The following is a 20,854-nucleotide window of genomic DNA, read 5'->3' on the forward strand; positions in this document are numbered from 1 at the left end:
ATCATCTATAAAAGTGCTCCTGAGCGCCATCTCAGCCTTTCACCCAGGGGCAACAGGTAGATCAGTCTTCAGAAACTCCATAGCGGACCGATTCCTCAAGGGCTTGGACAGGCTTTACTCCCACGTGTGGCGTCGCGTTCCCCAGTGGGACCTCAACCTGGTCCTGTCCACGTTCATGGGCCCTCCATTTGAGCTTCCGGCCCTCCTCCCTCTCTCCTACCTCTCTTGGAAGGTTGCCTTTTTGGTGGCTATAACATTGGCCAGAAGGATCTCTGAGCGCTTATGTCTGAACCCCCCTGTACTTTTACAAAGACAAGGTTCAGCTGCCTCCTCACCATGCTTTTCTGATCCAAGGTGGTCTCCGGTTTTCATGTGAATAGGACATCTTTTTACTGGTCATCTTCTCTAATCCTTATGCCACTGGCAGAGAGCAGATGTTCCATTCCTTGGAGGTCAGGCATGCCCTCGCCTTCCATATTGAACGCACAAAGCCATTTCATAAGTCACCACAGCTCTTTATTGCAATCGCCAAAAGGATGAGAGGGCTTCCCATCTCATCCCAGCGCATTTCGTTGTGGATCACATCTTGCATTAGAATGTGCTACATCCTGGCCAAGGTTCCATCCCCGCCATTGACAGCACACTCCACTAGCGCTCAGGCTTCATCTGCAGCTTTCGTCGCACATGTCCTTGTTCAAGACATGTGCAAGGCAGTAATGTGGTCTTCCATCCACACCTTCACGTCGCACTATGCCATCGCTCAACAAGCGAGGGCTGACGCAGCATTCAGCAGGGCAGTCCTACAATCAGCCAAGTGTTATGCCATCAGGTGAACTCCGACCCCTCCTGCAGAGAAGCTGCTTGGGGGTCACCTACTGGAATGGAAATGAGCAAGCACTCGAACAAAAAATGGTTACCTACCTCTCGTAACTGTTGTTCTTTTAAAATCCCACCTGCCTCCCCTCTGTCAGAGTCTTCTGGCAAGAAGGAACTGAGCAGGCAGCGGATCGACAGCGTGCTATATACACTGCCATGAGGGCACCACTCCAGGGGGCTCCACTGCCAACCCAACGGGTACCGCTAGGGGAAAACCTTGCGATGATTATGCATGCGGCGTGCACACACACCTATTGAAATGGACATGAGCAACACATCTCGAAGAACAACAGTTACGAGAGGTAGGTAACTGGTTGTTTTTTTTTTTTTGTTTGTTTGTTTTTCCCCATTGACATTCTTAGTTTAAAAAAAAAAAAAGTATGGTGTTTGGTTAAAGAAAAATTTAAGTCCAAACTGAAAATTGTTGCCAAATTGTTTCTAGGGGTTCGCTGAAAAAACAAAGTTTTACACTAAAATGAAAATGTTCGTTTTGATAGAAAAGTCATTTTGCATAAAAAAAAAAAAGGTTCATGGAAGAAGTGACGTGCGGCTCTACTTACAATGTGTATATGGAATACAAATAATTGTGTAAATACACATTAAATTGATAGATGACCATGTGAGAACATGAGATGCTTTTCCATTTTCCCTCTTCTAACCCAACTGCTTTTCCCACCTCCCCAGTGTTCCGCACTTTCCAAACTAAACGCCGAGGTAGCCTGCATTGCAGTTCACGATGAAAGTACCTTTGTGGTTGGGACAGAGAAGGGGAGAATCTTTATGAACACAAGGAAAGAACTGCAAATGGATTTTCACAAGTTCTGCAGTAAGTACTCTCCTGGTGCGGGTTAGAATCCAGGTCCATGCTTGGTAACCAAGAGTGCATTTCACGTGATGCTCAGGTGAATGTAGAATGCTAGTGGCAAATTCAAATGATATGTTTGGTTTCCTTGCTACTTTATTGTATGACGTTCATCTTCCATGTGGCAAGGCCACTGCTGGATAGCTAGGGTCCCTTTTCTGTAGTCAGCAGAGGCGGACTCTGCTCTTGGTCACGAGTTGCCTTCCTCCGTTGGTGACTGTAGTGCGGGACTGTAACTTGCCTTGGCTCCCTGTGATCTGGATTCTGTTTTACACAAATGCTTCTTTGTGCCACGCTGGCTGTGTAAAGAGGCCTTCAAATTGATGCCATTTACATTCGTTCTCTCTTTGAGGCCCATTTTCACTGCCACAAAGGGCTCTTCGTGTACAGGAGAATTAGGCCCAGAGTGTTCATTGGTTAGGGGCACTGGCAAAACACTTCCCTGCAGGGCATGAGAAGAAATGTTTGTTCTCTTCTCTTTCGATCCCCACCATGACCCCCTGCAAGTCGGCCTGTAGAGTGGCGAGGTCCCTGGGCGTCGGGTGGAATGATGACGCAGGCGCTCTTGGCTGTGCTTTCTTGGTCCCTATCCGAGAGGCTTAGAAAGACACTAGCATCGGTGAGGGGAAACCTGCAGGCAAATGGAGAACCAGGCGAAGAGAGTGGGAGATAAGTGTTACGCCATCCTCCTCTGTCTGTGTTATCTGTGCCAAGGCCCAGCATGTCCTTGTGAAGAGGTGACATGGACACTGGGAAAGGAGGTTACCCCTCCCAGTCCTGAGCCAGCAGGCCCAGCCACAGCCATCTCTCCTCCCACAAGGTCACTAAAGACTCAATTCATTCCACAGTCCTCTCTTGCAGGGTGTAGGTAGCGCTCCTGATGTGTTGTGATTCAGCTGAGGCCCAGCTAAGATGGAACTACAGTTTAGGGTGGCCTGAGGTTTCCTGTAAGCCTCTTGCCTTGTCTCCCTGTGTTTCAAGAGCTGCGCTCACAAGGTGCAAGGACCTTAGGGAAAGGCACTGTCCTAAGGATCAGAAAAAAGTATCCTCCTTTGAATGCTGTAAGGTTTTGGGCTAGACTGTGGCTGTTAATTGCATGTATAGCCCTGGTCTTGCAAAGCCAGCACACGGGCAAAACAGTTGGTGGCACTAGCCCATTTCAGGAATGACTAGGAATAGCTTGCAGTGAGACTGGCAACTTAAATTCATAACTTTGCTAGATACTAGAATCATGGTCTCAACAGAGACGCTGGTTTTGTGTCTCATTAAAAACAATTTGTAACCTCCTAATCCTCGTTTGTCCTCTGGTTGCAGAGGTGTTAATTGCCCACTTGATTTGAATTGGTTTCTTGCAACATGTTAACCCCTTCTGTGTAACATTCTGTCTCATGTTCTGTATAGCTGTGACACTCTGGTTACCTTTCTGAGACCTGAAGAATAGCGCTGTGATTCTAAAGCTTTTCTTCCACCAACAGAAGGTAGTCCAGGACTCCAGTAAGAGAGGTTCCCTCACCGTCCTTGTCTCTAAGTTTTGTCCTAAGCTACTTGAGCTAGGAGAATTTCTGGGCTAGGTGCCGTATCTGTCACAAAGCAATTCTGCGCTTTTCATTCAGACAAAGTAGTATGGAGGACATCCCCTGTGCTCGCACCAAAGCTGAGCTCACTGAATCAGAGAATTGTTCTCCTTTCCTTTTTTCTGCTCCATGCCGATACAAGTGAAGAGAAAATCTGGACATAAATGACAGCCCTAAAGATCTACCCAAATTGGACCAGAGAATTCAGCAAACCAAACTCCCTATTTGCTATCACAAGTTGGAGGGGGAAAATTATTCAAAGATTTCACAGCATGATTCTCAGCAGCTGCTTTCTTAGAATGTTATAAGGCAAAGACATTTGCAGTTGGGAACCTTGAGAGCCACAGTATGGTGGCCACAGTCTGCTGATGGTAACTTTGATCCATCAGACGCAGCCTTCAGGAGGTGTGTGTGACCTGTTCTGGTGCATGAATGGACTCACTCCTGTGGAGACGTGAGAACAGAATTACACTCTCTCACTATTATCTTCTTCCTTCCAGAATTTTCTTTGCCACTGGTCACATCCCATCAGTGCCAGGTCAATGGGCATGTCTTAAATCCAAGAAAAAAATTTCTCTTATCAGTCAATTTCTTTTCTCTGAGATTTCAAGTCCACTAATCTGGATCCACCCTCAGTTTCAGATTTTGGGTGTTGGCCTCTCTAATTGGACTAAATTGGATATCATATTTTCAGTTGTGTGCCTGCTTTATTACTTTAGAGTTTCACAGTTAATGTTATGATCAGTACTTTGGCTTTCGGAGGACTCTGGCAAACAGGAAGTGGGCAGGCCAGTAGCAAAGGGCAGCTCATGACTGACGGCTCTGTACGCCTCTGCATACTGCAGGGAAGGGACTGAACCTATCTGTGCCAGGTCGGTGGATTTACAGTTTCTTAGAAAATAAATTGACAGGAAAGACACAATCCTTTTCTTTTGCAATGCCAGAGAGAAGATGAAATTGCAATGCACTGCTGGGCAGTGTCAGTAAAGGAGGAAGGTCAATGCTTTCCTTTCTCAAGCCAGTGGAGTGCAAGCATATTGCAGAGGCAATGCAGTTTATTGCAGTTTGCCAGCTGATCAACTCCCCACACCCTGCCCTCTTTCTCGGGCCATTTCCTGCAGGGGCCTTTTTCAGAATGTGGCTGCTCTCCTGCTCTGTCTGTTACCTATAGGTGAAATGCTGCTGCAGATGATGCAAAGGGCAAGGATTGTGGAGGGAAGGCAATTTAAAAGAATGTACTGGTGGCCAGCATCTGCTGCTAGGAGGAAAGGCCTATGAACAGGAAACCTAAATCTCCTGTCTCTGAGCCCATGATCACTGTGGCGGAGGATGGCTTTGGCTCTCAAGCTAGGGCTTTGCTCTCACTTTCTCATGTCCTTGCAAGAACAAGGGAAATGCCTGGCAGAAAGAGTTCATTTAGTTTGTCTCCTCGGGAGGCCTTACAGGGTAAAGAATTGTAAGAGAACAGGCTGCTGTTCTGTATAATGCACACCTTGTTAGCCACTGAGGGAACCCCTCTGGTTGCTACTAGGGTGGTTTGAGGGTGCTTGTTAGGTATATCTCCATATGTTAATGACTTTCTATCTCATAGAACTGGAAGGGACCTTGAAGGTCATTGAGTCCAGTCCCCTGCCTTCACTAGCAGGACCAAGCACTAATTTTTTTGCCCCAGATCCCTAAATGGCTGCCTCAAGGATTGAGCTTCCAACCCTGGGTTTAGCAGGCCAATGCTCAAACCATTGAGCAATCCTTTCCCCTCGTTCAGTCAGTCAGTCCCTCTTCCTCTCCCACAGCTGTGAGATGCCACCACCCACGGTGAATGTTCCAACCCAAGACTGAGACCAGTCATTCCCTCTTGGCTTTTGATGGCTCAAGGCACAGCCCCATCCTGTTGCCTATCTCCTGTTCCCATGATGGTGCTACTCTCAGTTGCGCTACTTCTGTGATGCACCCAAATCCTGATGCTGCCGTGTCCTGCCCTGACGTGATGTTCTGCTCCCAGTGCTCCTTCGGTAATCTTGAGTGCTGAGGCAAAGAAGGAGCTTGAAACGTGAGGAAATCTGTTCCTACCATCAGCACACAGCTGCTAAACTCAAACCATTTGTCCTTCTGCTGCTGGATTTTTGAAGTAGGACATATCCTGCCTGGGTCTGGAATGAGCGTCTGTGCCCCATCATGACTAATGATGGTTCCAGAGGGAGATAGGAAGTCAGACACAAATGGAGAGCAGATTTTTTTTGCACGTGCTGGCTGCGCTAAATGCTAAAATCTCGTGTAATAGAAATTAGGTGGCAAAAATAAAGTGTGTGTGTGTGTGTGTGTGTGTGTGTGTGTGTGTGCACGTGTGCGCCTGGCATTGATGGAAACAATATTTGTGCTTAATCCACTGAAGAAATTGCTCAAGAACAGTTCATGCTCGGGAAAATATTAGCCTTATAAAGCTGCCAGGGTCAGTGTCTGCTTGGATTATTCCCTGCATCTGTGCCGACTGTACCAGCAAAGCGTGCCTGGGGTCTAATCTAACTTGTGCACTTGACTTTGTGGAAGATTTCTCCCTTCCTCTATTGGTATTCTCTCATTCTGGGGTGGGGAGGCTGAGATCTTTCACTCTGGTTTATTGTAATCTGAGAAATCCACCCTTTGATAACTATCAGTCTCAAGTTTTTTAATTTTGCAAGTGAGCCTTCGCCTGGCATGAGGCATTTAAAAAGGGTTGCAGGTGTCTACATCCCATTCACACCAAGTATGTGGACCGATTCAGAGGTGAAGCGTGATGTAGAAGGTGTAAAAAAATAGGATGGTCTGTGGTAGGAAGCTAAATGTTGTATATTAAAAGACCAAATAGGTCGTTCTGTGGTTCCCATTGCCTGAAGGCTGCCAGTGAATCTATCAATCATAGATAATAAACTACTCTTGTATTAGGTCAAACTGAAATCTACCTTTTATAGAGGCAGCCCAAGGCACCTGAAATTTAATCTAAGCTCTTTCTCCCTTCAGTTAAATTTCCTGTGTTGTAAAAATGGAACCATAACAACTGGTACGAAATACCAAGTTTTGATGATGGGGTTCTGACTGCACAGCAGATGCATGAGATGGGGTGAAATCTGATAACTGCGTTGAATTTTAAAGGGCCAAGCTTTTCTCCACTAGAGAAGGGCTGTTCCAGCTGGCGTGCATTGTAAAGCATCCCTGAAAATGCCTCTGATTTATAGTCTAGTTGCCCCATTAGAAAGGATCTAAAATAATCTAAAGCAGATATCACTGAAAGAGATAATAAGCCTGTTATCTACTGAGCAGCATTTCTGAGCACAGAAACCTCACTTGAGCATGCTCATTTAGCGCAGCCTTTCCTGAAATATTAAGGGGAATTGGCAATTATAAAGAAGAATGTCAATAAAAGAGAATTGATGATGTCTAGTCGGGAGGGGAGAGCCTTAGAAGGGTCTGATCTTTAAATGACTGCTTAGCAGAAAGAACTGAAAACTTTTCAAGTGAACATCTCCCCCCACATCCTTCCTCGCCCTAATGAGAAACTGTCTAGAACATATTGTAAACAAAATGTGTTTCTTGTGTCTTGAGGAGAGCTTCAGGCTGCCAACCCCTTCCATCATTGCAGGGTGTGATGTCCAGGGGCACTGGCAGATGCTTTTCCTTATTTCCCATTCTCTCTGCCCTTCAAGATTCTCCATTGTTCTCTCTCCTGCTGAACGCAGACTAAGGGTATGGCTACACTTGCACTTCAAAGTGCTGCTGCGGCAGCGCTTTGAAGTTTTGAGTGTGGTCGCAGCACCAGCGCTGGGAGAGAGCTCTCCCAGCGCTGCACGTAAACCACATCCCTTACGGGTGTAGCTCCCAGCGCTGGGAGCCACGCTCCCAGCGCTGCGGCACTGTTTACACTGAGGCTTTACAGCACTGTATCTTGCAGCGCTCAGGGGGTGTTTTTTTCACACCCCTGAGCGCGAAAGTTGCAGCGCTGTAAAGCGACAGTGTAGCCATGGCCTAAGGTTGTTCATTCCTCAATATTTGTAAATTGAGTGGGAAATGTTGCTGTGGCTATCAGAGGTGCCAGCACTTGCTAGTGGGTGCTCAACACCGCCCAGCAAGGGGCCCATTGTTTGCCACGATATTGGATGGTCGGATTTGCACTCCCCACTTACACCACACCAGCATCGCTTTACTTTAAAGTGCAGAACAGTTAATGAAAGGCAAATTCCTGTTGAAAAATCAGACAAATGCTTCAGAGGCCAAAGGAGTTTGTGAGAAATGTTGTTGGAAGACACACAACAAGCGAGGGGCCAGTTCTGCTCTTGTGTACAGCAGTAGAAGCAGGGAATAATCAGTGGGACTACATGCTGGTGAGACCAGAATCCGTCCCATGGATGAGGCCCTCCCCACTGGGGACTCGGACATGGCCCTTTGCTCTGGGCCTAGCGCATGGAAGGGGCACTCACTAGCAGGAGGAAAACTTTAGGAGGGCCTTGCTTTGTTCATTATCCGCTTTTCTGGCCTGATGGTAACTCTGGCCTGAACCTTCTAGAGCAGAGCTGATGGTCTTCAGAGAAGCTGCCTCTATCCCCCTGCCCACATCCTGGTTGCAAGGAGAGCTATTGTGATGCAGGATCTTGAGTGTGAAGGTAAAGTTCTGGGGCTCAGAGAAGCCCCTTCCCCACCTATTTTCATATAGCTCTACTATCCAAGTCTTAGTTTTATGCAGGCCTTGCACCTGCACTATTGAAGTCAAGGGGAGTCTTTCCGCTGACTTCGTTGGGGCACAAGCAAGGCTGTATTACCACATTCCCCTGGTTAGGGGCTCCTTGGGTCACTGCTGAAAACTGCCCAAACTCCACTGCGGTCAAAAGAGAAACACACTGATTTACACCAGCTGAGGATTGGGCCCCGGGTCTTTTGCTTGGCCTGGGATGAGATGGCTGGTCGTGCAAACTGAATTTCTGGAGCAGTTTTGAGCTGACTGAGATGAGGACTGCAGGGGAAAAAGAAACAGCCGTGCTTTTGTGGGTAGGGACATGGTCTGTTCAGTCTGTATGGTGAGCGTGTGCCTCCTGGATTTGTACAGCCACATTTCTGTCTGACGGCTTTCTCGTGTCAGAAGTTCCTCTGGCAGCTAAAAACTGAAGCAGGTGTATTAGGGACAGCAGATAAGACTCCAAAATCTCCTGATTCGTCTGTTCCAAATCCCAGTGTGGAATGTGGAAGCCCAGCATCCATTCTGTGCTTGCTTTTGATGGTGCAGCTGTTAACCGTGGGACTTCAACACCATTTGAAGTCACTGACTTCAGCCTAAAAGAAGAGAAGGGCATAAAAGGAGAGAACCTTTGATCCAGTTTGTGATGAGCAGCTGGGGCATTTCTTAGTAGTTAAGCAGGTGCAGTATTTGCCAGCAAAGAAAGGGCAGCCAGGGCCTCAGACAAAAAACCACTCAAGGTTGCAGCAAAATGCTCACTGAGCTCAGGAAGGCGGAAGAGATCTGGGTGGACAGTGCAAGCACAACTAGCAGGCACTGACCTGAGGAGCTAGTCTTCCCATGCGTGTCACTGAGGTACTTTCTGTTGGATTACTGTGGAATTGTGTTAGGCTTCTACAAAGTGTTTTGAGGCTTGGTACAACTTGATCGGAGAGATAACAGAGAACTTGAGAGAGCTGTAAAATGCAGCTGGAAACATTAAAGTCTGTTCTAAGTTAACTTCATGAAAAGCTTCTTTTTCTGAAACAAAGGCTTGAACATCAAATACTGAGGAATACATGAAAAGGTCCTGCTGTCTGTTGGCTTTGTCCCCACATATAGCTTCATGATTTCTCCCCCTCCCCCATTTCCTATTCTAGTATCTTCTAGGAAGATGGAAAATTACATTTCTTTTCCTACTGGCTTCATCCTTTTCCCACTTGACAAGTATTGAGTCCTTGTAGGGTGTGCAGATTTATATGCATGCACCTCTGGTGTTTTTAGGGGAGCAGAGACACTTAATAATAGAATAGAATATCAGGGTTGGAAGGGACCTCAGGAGGTCATCTAGTCCAACCCCCTGCCCAAAGCAGGACCAATCCACAACTAAATTATGCCAGCCAGGGCTTTGTCAAGCCTGACCTTAAAGACCGCTAAGGAAGGAGATTCCACCACCTTCCGAGGTAACCCATTCCAGTGCTTCACCACCCTCCTAGTGAAAAAGTTTTTCCTAATATCCAACCTAAACCTCCTCCAATGCAACTTGAGACCGTTACTCCTGGTTCTATCATCTGCTACCATTGAGAGCAGTCTAGATCCATCCTCTTTGGAACCCCCTTTCAGGTAGTTGAAAGCAGCTATCAAAACCCCCCTCATTCTTCTCTTCTGCAGACTAAACAATCCCAGTTCCCTCAGCCTTTCCTCATAAGTCATGTGCTTCAGTCCCCTAATCATTTTTGTTGCCCTCTGCTGGAGTCTTTCCAATTTTTCCACATCCTTCTTGTAGTGTGGGGCCCAAAACTGGACACAGTACTCCAGGTGAGGCCTCACCAATTGTGCCAGGTGCACACACGCATAGTAAGAGATGGTCCCAACCCCGAAGAGCTTGCCTAAAACAAAACATAATGAAAGGGTGGGTGAAAGGAGGTGTGGAACTGAGGGACGGACAAATCAAGTGACTTGCCCAGGCTCGCAGAGGAATGAACCCAGGTGTCTCGAATCCTAGGGCTTGTCTACATGACCACGTAGTTAGTGGCAAGCTGTGGTGTGAATCTACCCCATGCTAGCCTGGTGTGCGCTAAATGCCCATGCGGACCCTGTTGCTGTGAAACAAGAGTAGATCCGAGTACACTAGGGAACTGGGTGATAGAGTCCCATAGATGGGTTGAGTAGATTTATACCCCGGCTTGCCACAGACTTTTGTGTGGACAAGCCCCTTGTCTAATAATTTGAACGTCCTTCTGCTCCATGGAACAGTTCTGCTTTGGCTGAGGAGTGGATTAAGTGAGTGTAGAGAGGTTTTTTCCTTCCAGTATCTCTTATTTCCGATCCTGTGTCTGCAGGAATGTGCTCACCTCTCAGGCTTAGGTTACCCTAACACCCGCTGCAGAGCCGAATGGTGCTCGGATGTGTGTGTGAACCTCTCATTGGTTTTGATGCACTAAACAAAATGGCAACCACCTCTTATCATTGTTTGTTATAGTCTCGTTGCCAGACTGGCACCTTAATTAGTTTGGATTTATTTAGATTCAAATCAGCAAGATCCCCAGACCCACCACTCCAGGCACCCGGCCGCTTTGGCTAGAATCAGTCTACAGCCAGCAGCCCAGTGCTCCTTGTCCCAGCTCATGTAATGGAGAAAAGGTGGTGTTCTGAGAGTCCGATGTCTGCTCTGACGTTGGTTACTGAAATGAGGGGGTGGTGAGTCCCTTATTCTGCCTGGCTTTGTCCGCACGAGCAATCTCCCCCTGTACTGTTACCACCAGGCCTCCTGGTGATGAGCAACGGGGTGAGTATTAGTGCAGTCAGTACTTCAGTGTTCAGTGGCCTTTTTCTCCCTGTGTTGTCCCGACCTTGCTGCGCCCACTCTCTGTTACTGCGTCCTCTCTTGTTTCCAGCATTGGAGCTGCACTGGGATAATTAATTAGCAGGAGATTGCCCAAAAGTGCAGACACTGCTGAAGTCTCAGTGCTTTCCCGCCCCCCCAATCCTTCCCAGGGTGTTGCAAGGATTATTAAACGTGTCCAACATGCTTTGAAATCCTCCAATGAAGAAGTGTTGTATTAGGCCCTTGTCTGCATGTGGAAGTTACACCGGGGGTTTAAAACCCAGTTTAGTTAAATCGGTGCAAACCGTGTGTGGACAGATTTATGTTGGGTTGTTATGTCTTTCTACCTGTACTGATGCTCGAAAAACCTGTGTAATCCAGGCTTAAATCAATTGGTGAGTGGTTCTGGACCAATTTAATTGTGTCAATTTAGAATCTCACCTTTTAGTTAAACCGGTGAAACTTTTTGTGTGTTGACTGGGCTAAAGTGTAAATATATTATTATTGTTAATGATCCATAGGAAAGCAGAACCTCATATGTTGGGAAGAGTCCCTCTCTCTGTTATAGGGATGTTCATTGTGTTTACATGGGTCTGCTCTCTCTCTGTCCCATACTCTGACTGTTTGTGCTTTGTCACTTGCATTGCCTTCCATGTTACTGAGCATCTGGGACTCTTGGCTCGGAAGCAGGTCACTATAACTCCAGCTTCAGTTATCAACATATATTCTGGTTATTGCCCTGCTGCATTATCTGGCTGGTGTTTAACCACAGCTGGCTTTAAAAAGCAATAGCTCAGTTTCCTATTTGCATAGAGGATTGTTTCAGACAAAAGCAGAAGGGACCCATCAGTTCCTCCTTAAGCAATCAAACAGCATCCGGGCAGATCACTGGCAAGAGTCTGCAGAGTATGATGAAAGAATTAGTCCTTTGCCACCGAAAATCCCTTGTGAATAGGTTTAGAACGAATGGCAATAATGTACTTGTGGTGGTTTAATTTTCTGTGCGTTTAGAGATGCAAGGAAATTGTTGCTGGAGATACGCTTTAGCTGAGGTTTAATGGGGGAAATTAGCAGGGAATCACTGGTATTACAGAGCTGTGCAACACTGAGGAGTAAGAAAGCCCTCAAGCAAGGGGGGATTTGCTTTTCAGAAAAACTGAGGGCTAAGCAGATTGAACCCAGTGAAAGGAAGTACACTGGCCGATTAATCACAATAGTTTCAATGAAACTGTGTGTGAGAAATCAGGAAAAGGGGCTGGCATATCCGGGATTGGTGCTGGGCGGGTGAGGTCTGGCTGGTTGGAAGGGGAGAAGACTGAAGTTGTGAACCTTGCTCTATCCTACAGTGGTGGCTGGACTCTTTTTTTTCTTTTTGGCCTTCTGCCTAGAGTGTGAGGGGGGAGGACATGGGATAGGGAATGGATGTAGCAGGGGCGTGGGAGCTGTTTAATATTTGTATGGTGTAAAGTATTATTTAAATCAGTGGCACTGAGAGGCTCTCTGTCTTCTATGTATTGGAGTTTCTTTGCCTGGCTTCCCATGCTCTTGTAACTTCTCCGTGGCTTTTTGGAATTCTGCAGGATTTTCTGCCATTTACAAAAACCCAAACCAATCCGTTGGGAGAGAAAATCATTTAAACAAAACTTGAATGCAATAAATGAAGGGGGCTGTATGGTCTCTGTGATGTAGAAAGTGACATTGCGGGTGCCTTCTTGAGTCCTGCTTCAAAGTGCCATGTTACTGACTGACTGCTGCTGCTTTGGTGGTTTGCAAGGCCTTGTCTACACTCTGATGACGGGGATCTCTAATTGTCCATTGGTGGATGGCCTAGCGCAGCTAGGACTTAGGTGACCTTACCAGTGTGTCCTCTAGACCTGCTCTGAGCAAAGTTATCGAAAGCCTGTGTCGTGCTGTGACACTTTCTTGGGGCTCCCAGGACTGTGGGTCACCTTGTTAAACCCCTGCTTCAGTGAGAGAGAAGTGCTGATACTAAACTGGGGGATGGCTCCCTGTCTCCCCAGTCTGTGAGCTACCTCTGACAGACTTCTCAGAACTCTGCCAGCGTTTACTTTTGCCTTGCAGGTAACACTTGGTGCACCCCAGTTCCGGAGCCCCCTGGAAGAGCGGTACCTTGCGGTATCCAGTCCCTGGATACACGTTAATTACCAAGTCTGCTGCCTCCAAAGAGACACTGTACTCACCAGCTTCCGTGCTTCCACTAAGAATTCACACTTTGATTAAAACAAAGAGAAGTTTATTTACAAAGAGAGAGGTTCAAGTGACACTGAGTAAAAACAACAAGGAGTCCTTGTGGCACCTTAGAGACTAACCAGTTTATTTGAGCATAAGCTTTCGTGGGCTATAAGCATTCTAGTCCATGAAAGCGTATGCCCAAATAAATTGGTTAGTGTCTAAGGTGCCACAAGGACTCCTCGTTGTTTCTGCTGATACAGACTAACACGGCTTCCACGCCGAAACCTGAGAAAGAGTAGTAGAAACAGGTATGATTACAACTAAAGCAAAAGTTATAACATGCTTCTAAGAGACTAAACACCACTTTAGCAGGATGCAATCTTTGTCTAAGTTACATCTCTCATCTAAAGTGATCTCTCAGCATCTCCAGTCCCCTGGGCCAGGATCCAGCTTTCCAGGATCCAAAATGCACTGTCTGTTTTGTTCCCTCCATCATGGACCACCAAGGGGTTCCCTTTCCTCTTCCTTATAGTCCAGGCAATCTTTGAAAAGTATCCCTTTTGCCGTGTACCCCTAGACAAAGTTCTTTTCTCCTGCTCTATGTTCTTTGGGGTGCTGATACCAGATCGTCTTTCTCATTCTCCTTTTAACTTCCTTTCCCTTTTGAGTTTAATATGTGAATGAAGTTTGCTTTGTGTTGAGTTACACAATGTCTGATTTACATTGGAGAACGAGGCAGACGGGTAAATCGACATTCCTTTGTCTGGGGAAAAAATGTGTTTATTTGTCCAGCCTGGTCACATAGTTTGAGGGTGTTTTTAGTAAGTACCTATTTCGTGAATAACATGCATATGCGCATCCCGCAATGCTTATGGTGGCAGATAGAGGATAAGCTTTTGACCCTCTACATGACATTGTTTATGGATAAATACTGTGACAGCAGTGTGTTAGGTGTACAGGGCTGATAGGAGTTGCTGTTTAGGGGGGAAGGATAGCTCAGTGGTTTGAGCATTGGCCTGCTAAACCCAGGGTTGTGAGTTCAATCCTTGAGGGGGCCATTTAGGGAACTGGGGCAAAAATCTGTCTGGGGATTGGTCCTGCTTTGAGCAGGGGGTTGGACTAGATGACCTCCTGAGGTCCCTTCCAACCCTGATATTCTATGTCTAATTCTATGTCTGTGACAGTAAACCCTTTGTCACTGGGCACTGAGAGGCTGTTATGATCTTATATTTCCACCATAGCTACCGCCAGCCAGCACTCATAGTGCAAAGATTGGGAAATTTCCACAAAGCTGCTGGATGCACAATTGTCATTAATTTACAATGGGAACTGGGTGTCCAAATCCCCTAGGCAGATGGGAAAATCCCACCCTTCATGGGTAACTTGTTGTGCTCAGATAGAAGTAACGTGATGCATCTTCATTTTGCTGTCCTTCTGCTCAGGGATGGATTTAAACCCAGCATTAGTGGTCCAGTGGTGTGTAGGGTCTTGAGCAGCCCTTCTGGACTGGGAACACTGTGGGGCTAAACATCTGGGGAGCTGAGCAGCTGCAGCCATCGCAATTTTTACTGGAATTGTGGGCACTCTGAGCTTTTGAAAACCAGGTCCTTGTTGTTTTAAACCGGAGTCATTTGGGAGCTCGCTCCAGAATGCTTGACAACCAAACTCCCAGTGACCTTGAATCCGGGTCAACTGAGGGTGATGGGGGGGAACCACCGTGACCAAAACCCTCCCCTTCCTCCAGGCACTTCCACTTTCTCTTTCTTTTCTCTTTTCCTGCAGGAGGTCAGCAGAGGAAAGAGCAGGATGCAGATTTCCAGAAGAAGGCAAAGGACTGTGGCCGGAGCATCCCGAGGGTCTCCCCATATCAAGGATCAGACGTTTACCTACTCAGGAAGATGGTAGAGGAAGTGTTTGATGTGCTTTATAGTAAGAATCTTCACCGTTCCATTTGGGTTGTTTTTGAAGGGACTGGTCTCACCAACAGCTGAAGGCCTGTTATCACCCTGACACTCTGAGAAACTGGGCCTGTACATACTTGTAGCTACATCTTTCAACCCTGCTCTAATCTAGCCATTGCATCGTGATCCCTCTTGGCCTCAATTCAGCACAGCACTTAGCACATGCTTCTCTTTAACTTAAGCATGTGCTTTAAGTCTGTCCTTGTTTAGCGGAGCACTGACTAATCCCTTTAGAAATCTGCCTCTGTAAGCACTTGCTTAAGTCCAATTGACTTAAGTGCTGGGAAGAGTAGGGATAGATTTAAACATGTGCTTGGGTGCTTTACTGAAGCTGGCTCTCAGAGCCCAATCCTGCACCCCACTGAAGTCAGTAGCCCTTTTGTCAATGGGTGAGTGCAGGATCAGGCCCTTAAGAGATTATGAAGGGAACTTTATAGCCTTATAGACACAGAGTGTACATCATATTGACTCCATTGAAATCAACGGGCCTAACTGTTAACGTTTTCCTCTGCAGAAAGGCCCTAGAAGAGGCTATTCCATGGCTCGTTACCTAAATGTGCCAATGAATAAATTAGTGTGTGTATGTGTGGGGAGACGTCCTTAGAAATGCTGTCCCTGCAGCATTCTCAGACCAATGCTGTGCTCTCAGCAGATTTTGTAAAATGTGGCTTTATCTCTAATGTGGCTTTTAAGGTGGTTTTAGTGCCAAATTTGACTTTTGAAGGAAAAAGATGATTTTCCTAAGAGCCCTGCAACCTGAGCTCCGAGACGCAAGCTAGTTTCATTCCAGCTCATAAATCTTCCCCGGTAATAAAGACGCCGCAGTTAAAATGTAGCTGACCACAGTGTTTCTGATGTAACCTACCGATGACTGACTGTGTGTGACAGGTCTCTCGCTGTGCCTGATCCACAGAGGATAGGAATTGTTACAGCCCCAGCTAGGGAGATTTAGCTCATGCTGTAGCTGTATAGGCGTTTAGCTCTGGAGGTCTCGGGTTCAAATCCTACTGTTGGCCAAGATGGCGGCAGTTGCACATGCACAAAATGAGACAGGCTTCCACCTCACCTTTCAATAATCCGGGTTGGACCAACAGTAGTGAAAACACATTTATTAGCAAAATGAGAATGCACCCCAGGATATTCCCACAGAGTGAAATTTGCCCCTTGCCGAGAGCCAATGCAAGGGCTTACATCACTTTCGTCCCACTTAAATCCTCAGTCAGGTTGAAATATTGCCTAGACAGTGTTGTGGCCTTCTGCACAGTGGCAAATTAGATCCACTGAGACATAGTTGTCTTCCTGGCTGTAGTGTCAGGTTCGAAAGTTCTGGCCCCAGGGCTGCATAGGCAGCCACGGCCCAAGCAGGGTTAAATGGAAGTTGGTTACTGCACAGGGGATTACAAATATTGCTCAAGTATATGTTGGAAACTAGTCCCAACTCAGCTGAGAGTTTGCAGGGGAGTCCACTAAATCTTGGAAGAACAACAATAATCCATTGACTGACTGACTTTGTGTCACTTCACATGTCTTTGAATGCTTGTTTTCCAAAGAAAATGCATTGCTTGCCTGAAGATAGACTGAATCTCAGCACTTAACAGTGAAGGTCAGATTTGTTTTTGTGTTTATAATTTGACATTGCGATGGTGGTTTTGCAGTCCGTTATCTAGAATCAGTAAAGTCTTGTTATTAGTTTCTGTGTAGTACCCAGAGTGCTAAGTGCTTTGTAGCCAAGTAAAGAGACAAGTTACCTGGGTTCTGTTCCTGGTTCTGCCACTGGTCTGCTGGAGTGACCTTGGGCAAGTCGTTGTATTGCTCTGTGGCCTATCATTAGAAGTCAAGGTTTTAGAAATCACTTAATGGGGATTTGGATACCATGTCCCATTACAGTGGGTGTTCAGATCCTCCTCACGGCTTTCAGATCACAGCCCAAATGGATGCTGTAGGGAAGGGCAAGTGAACGAGCAGTGAAAGTTAGCACTCACTCGCCTTGTTAAATTTCCAGGTAAGAGAGGGGGAGGGGAAGAGGGAGAATATGAATGTACGTAATAAAATGTACCTGTTTGAGGGTCAGTTTGGAGGAAATGGATTGAAAATGTAAAATAGAATCCGTGGTAGTAGTGCACGTACACATTTTTAAGACTTAATGGGGAACGGATTATGGCCTAGTGCGAAGGGCACTAGACAGGTATTCTAGAGACCTGGGTTCTATTCCTGCCACCAGTCGGCTGGTGTGACCTTGGCCAAGTCATCTAATAGTAAACTGGAGGTACAGAGCAATCTGTAGAAATGGGATAATGATAGTGACCTCCTTGTGTGAAGTGCGTAGAGATCTACTAGTGCAAAGCACTATGTTAAAGCTAGTTGCTATGATTAGTTTTATGTATTGGTGTCTAGGGCAATCGACTGGAAGACTTGGGTTTGATTCCTGGCTCGGTCACTGACCTGCTGTGTCACTTGGGCAAGTCACTTCCCCTCTCTGTGCCTGTTTCTCTCCCCCACACAACCTTTTGCCTGTCTTGTTTCTTTAGATTGCAAGATCTTTGGGGCAGGGACTGTCCCTTTCCATGTGGTTTTACAGAGCTTAGCACAATGAGGTACCAATATTAATTGGGGTCTCTACGTGCTACCTTAATGCAAATAATGTTAGGCTGACTGTTTAGAAGTGTGGTGCATCAGTAATTTACAGTGTCTTCAGTGGCAACAAGGGCTGGTCTGAAAATCAAGCTGCAGATTTTTGTGCGCATCTCTTGTGCACAGCTGTCTTGTCTGCTAATCTTCATGCCCCATGTGAATGTCCCTTTCTCCAGAATATAACCAGGATGTGTCCAGTTCCATATTGACTACAGCAAACTATGCTTAAGATGGATGCAGAACCTAGTCCTGTGTCCTATATATAGAGGTCTGTTTGAAATTAACAATTCTTTCTTCCATTTTTATCCTTTAAAGAAAGTTGCCTCCTATCAGTGAGGATGAAAAATAACAGAAAACGCTCACTCAAAAGAATCCCAAATTCCCCTCTGGAGCCCAGTAATCTCTTCACCAACAGAATGACTGACTGATTATCATGGCGTTCTATTAAACAGATGTTAATGATTATTATTCTCTCTCTTTAGTTAAAGCTTGAGCCTCTGCTGGGTTTGCTGAAGGTCACTTTGAAGGTAGCACATTGCCCACGAAAACTTGTCTAGGCACCTGCAAGCATCTAGCCTATAATTGGTTGCTATCAACATTATTTGCTTCTTTCTTTCTGTCCTGGGGAAGGAGAGGGGGCGATGCTGGAAGTGAAAATCTGCTGCAGCCAGTGTACTGAGGCAAGGAATCAATTAGTACTTTCCAAGCGAGCAGAGAGTGTGCTCACAATGTTGTGGTTCAAAGGTTTGTTTTGAAACTTCTGTTTATGGAGTTAATTAAAATGTTATCCATCCAAGCTGTCAGGAACACTGGTTGCTTGAGCAAGTCACACATCATTGGTTGTGTTCTTTGAAGCAATGCTCTGTGTTGAAGAAATTACTTTTAATAAGGCCTCGTTGACAGTGCCATGAGGTTTCCAGGATTTTGTAAAATCAGCTACAGGTTAAAAAAATTATTTAAATGGAAATATATTACATGCAATCCCGTGACTAATTACAGACCTCTTAATTAGGGTTTCCCCTGCATCAGTGCAGTGACATGGATTGAAATACCACAAAGAAGGATGATGAACGAATGTACTGCTAGGCCTTACAGCCAGATGTGCTGCACTTTTACATGCATCTGGATGCTGAGTCACTGAGTAATTCATGGTTTCAGAGTAGCAGCCGTGTTAGTCTGTATCCACAGAAAGAACAGGAGTACTTGTGGCACCTTAGAGACTAACAAATTTATTTGAGCATAAGCTTTTATGGGCAACCGCCCGCTTCATCAGATACATAGAATGGAACATATAGGAAGAAGTATATATACATACAGAGAACATAAAATGGTGGAAGTAGCCATACCAACAGGAAGAGGTTAATTAATTCAGATGAGGTATTACAGCAGGAGGAAAAAAAAACTTTTGTAGTGATAATCAAGATAGTCCATTTTAGACAGTTGACAAGAAGGTGTGAGGATACTTAACATGGGGAAATAGATTCAATATGTGTAATGACCCAGCCACTCTGACCTCTGTACTTACCTACATGCCTCCAGCTTCCATCCAGGACACACCACACGATCCATTGTCTACAGCCAAGCTCTAAGATACAACCACATTTGCTCCAATCCCTCAGACAGAGACAAACACTTACAAGATCTCTATCAAGCCCCTGGAAGGCATCTCAGATTGGGCTCCTAGACTCGCTCGTCATTTCTGAACATCATCTTCAAGTTGTCTAAGTTGTCCCTGGTTCTCAGCCTTTCCAGGCCACTGTGTCCCTTTCAGGAGTCTGATTGGTCTAGCATATCCCCATGTTACACCTCACTTAAAATCTACTTGCTTACAAAATCAAACATTAAAATATAAAAGTGTCTCAGCACACTAGTACTGAAAAATTGCTCACTTTCTTATTGTACCATATATTATCAAAAAAACCAATTGGAATATAAATATTGAACTTACATTTCCACGTATCGTATGTAGAACAGTATAAACAAGTCAGTGTGTGTATGCAATTTTAGTTTGTACTGACTTTGCTTGTGCTTTTTATGTAGCTTGTTGTAAAACTAAGCAAATACCTAGATGAGTTGATGTACCTTCTGGAAGACCTGTTGTGCACCCAGGAGTATGTGTACCCTTGGCTGAGTATCTCTGGCCCTTGTAACAATGGTCGTTTTCCACTGCCAGGGAAAGACAGAAGCAATTTGTTCCCTGCTCCCCACTGAGGTATTGCTGGAAGAGGTGCAGGGATATTTTTGTGCAATTCTCATATTTTGACATTGGCTATTGAAGCAGGAGTAGTGTTGTGGGTAAAGCATGGAACCAGGATATACAGGTTCCATGTCCACTGCTAATTTGCAAGTCAATGAACCCTTCTGGGCTTACCTGTAAAATGGCGATAACAGTATTTCCTTATGTCATAAGTGGTATTCTGAGGCTCAGTGCATTGACATTTGTAAAACACATTAAGATTGTTGAGAGAAAGGGGCTACTTTTTTTGATTATTCTTTTTAAATGAGAAACCAAGGCACAAAATGGTGTTAGGCAAAAGAGACACTTTCCTTTTTCAGGCAGCTGAAGTATGAATAAACATTGAGCCAAAAAGTAATGCTGGGAGTACTTTAATGAATATGCAAATGAAAATAAGTGCAGCTCTTCAGTCCCCTGGTCAGTTCTTCTCCTCCTTCTTCTAACAAGGTAGAAGTTACTATGGGCCAGAAGCTGAGCTAGTGTAAAGGAGCATAGCTCTGCTGAAATCTGGAGTTTCGTTGAGTTACACCAGATCATAGAATCAAAGAAATTTAGGGCTAGACGGACGATCTCTGGAGACCGTCAAGTCCCAGCCCCCGGCTCTGAGGCAGGACCAGATAAACCAAGACCGTCCCTGTGGGAGGTTGAGAGGTTTTTAAGAATCTATGGGACAATTACGGGGATTCCACAACCTCCCTTGCAAGCCTATTCCACAATTTAATTTAGGAGAGTTTTTCTGAATATCTAGTGTAAATGTCCCTTGCTGCAGATTAAGCCGAACACTTGATCAGCATTCTCTTTATAACAGCCTTTAGCATATTAGCAGACTGTTAGCAAGACTCCCTAAGTCCTCTTTTCTCAAGACTAAAGATGACCAGTTTTTTTAATCATTCCTCATAAGGTTTCTAAAGCTTTTATCATTTTCTTTGCTCTCCTTTTGGATTTTCTCCAATTTATCCACCTCTCTTGTAAAGTGTGGCACCCAGAGTTAGACACAATTCTCCAACTGAGGC

General features: G+C 45.6%; 1 protein-coding gene across 9 annotated transcripts in view; it reads left to right on the plus strand.

The window, feature by feature from the left end:
* The window catches only part of GTF2IRD1 (GTF2I repeat domain containing 1), a 168,068-nt gene that overhangs the window by 70,853 nt on the left and 76,361 nt on the right, over nt 1–20,854 (plus strand). For 8 of the 9 annotated variants that reach the window (XM_050929457.1, XM_050929458.1, XM_050929451.1 and 5 more), the window contains 2 exons: nt 1,561–1,702; nt 14,796–14,942. In XM_050929457.1, the coding sequence (XP_050785414.1) occupies nt 1,561–1,702; nt 14,796–14,942 (289 nt within the window). The remainder of the gene's footprint in view (nt 1–1,560; nt 1,703–14,795; nt 14,943–20,854) is intronic. The other variant, XM_050929459.1, reaches the window with a different exon arrangement.

Source organism: Gopherus flavomarginatus, chromosome 19, assembly GCF_025201925.1.
Source record: "Gopherus flavomarginatus isolate rGopFla2 chromosome 19, rGopFla2.mat.asm, whole genome shotgun sequence".
Taxonomy (NCBI): Eukaryota; Metazoa; Chordata; order Testudines; family Testudinidae; genus Gopherus; species Gopherus flavomarginatus.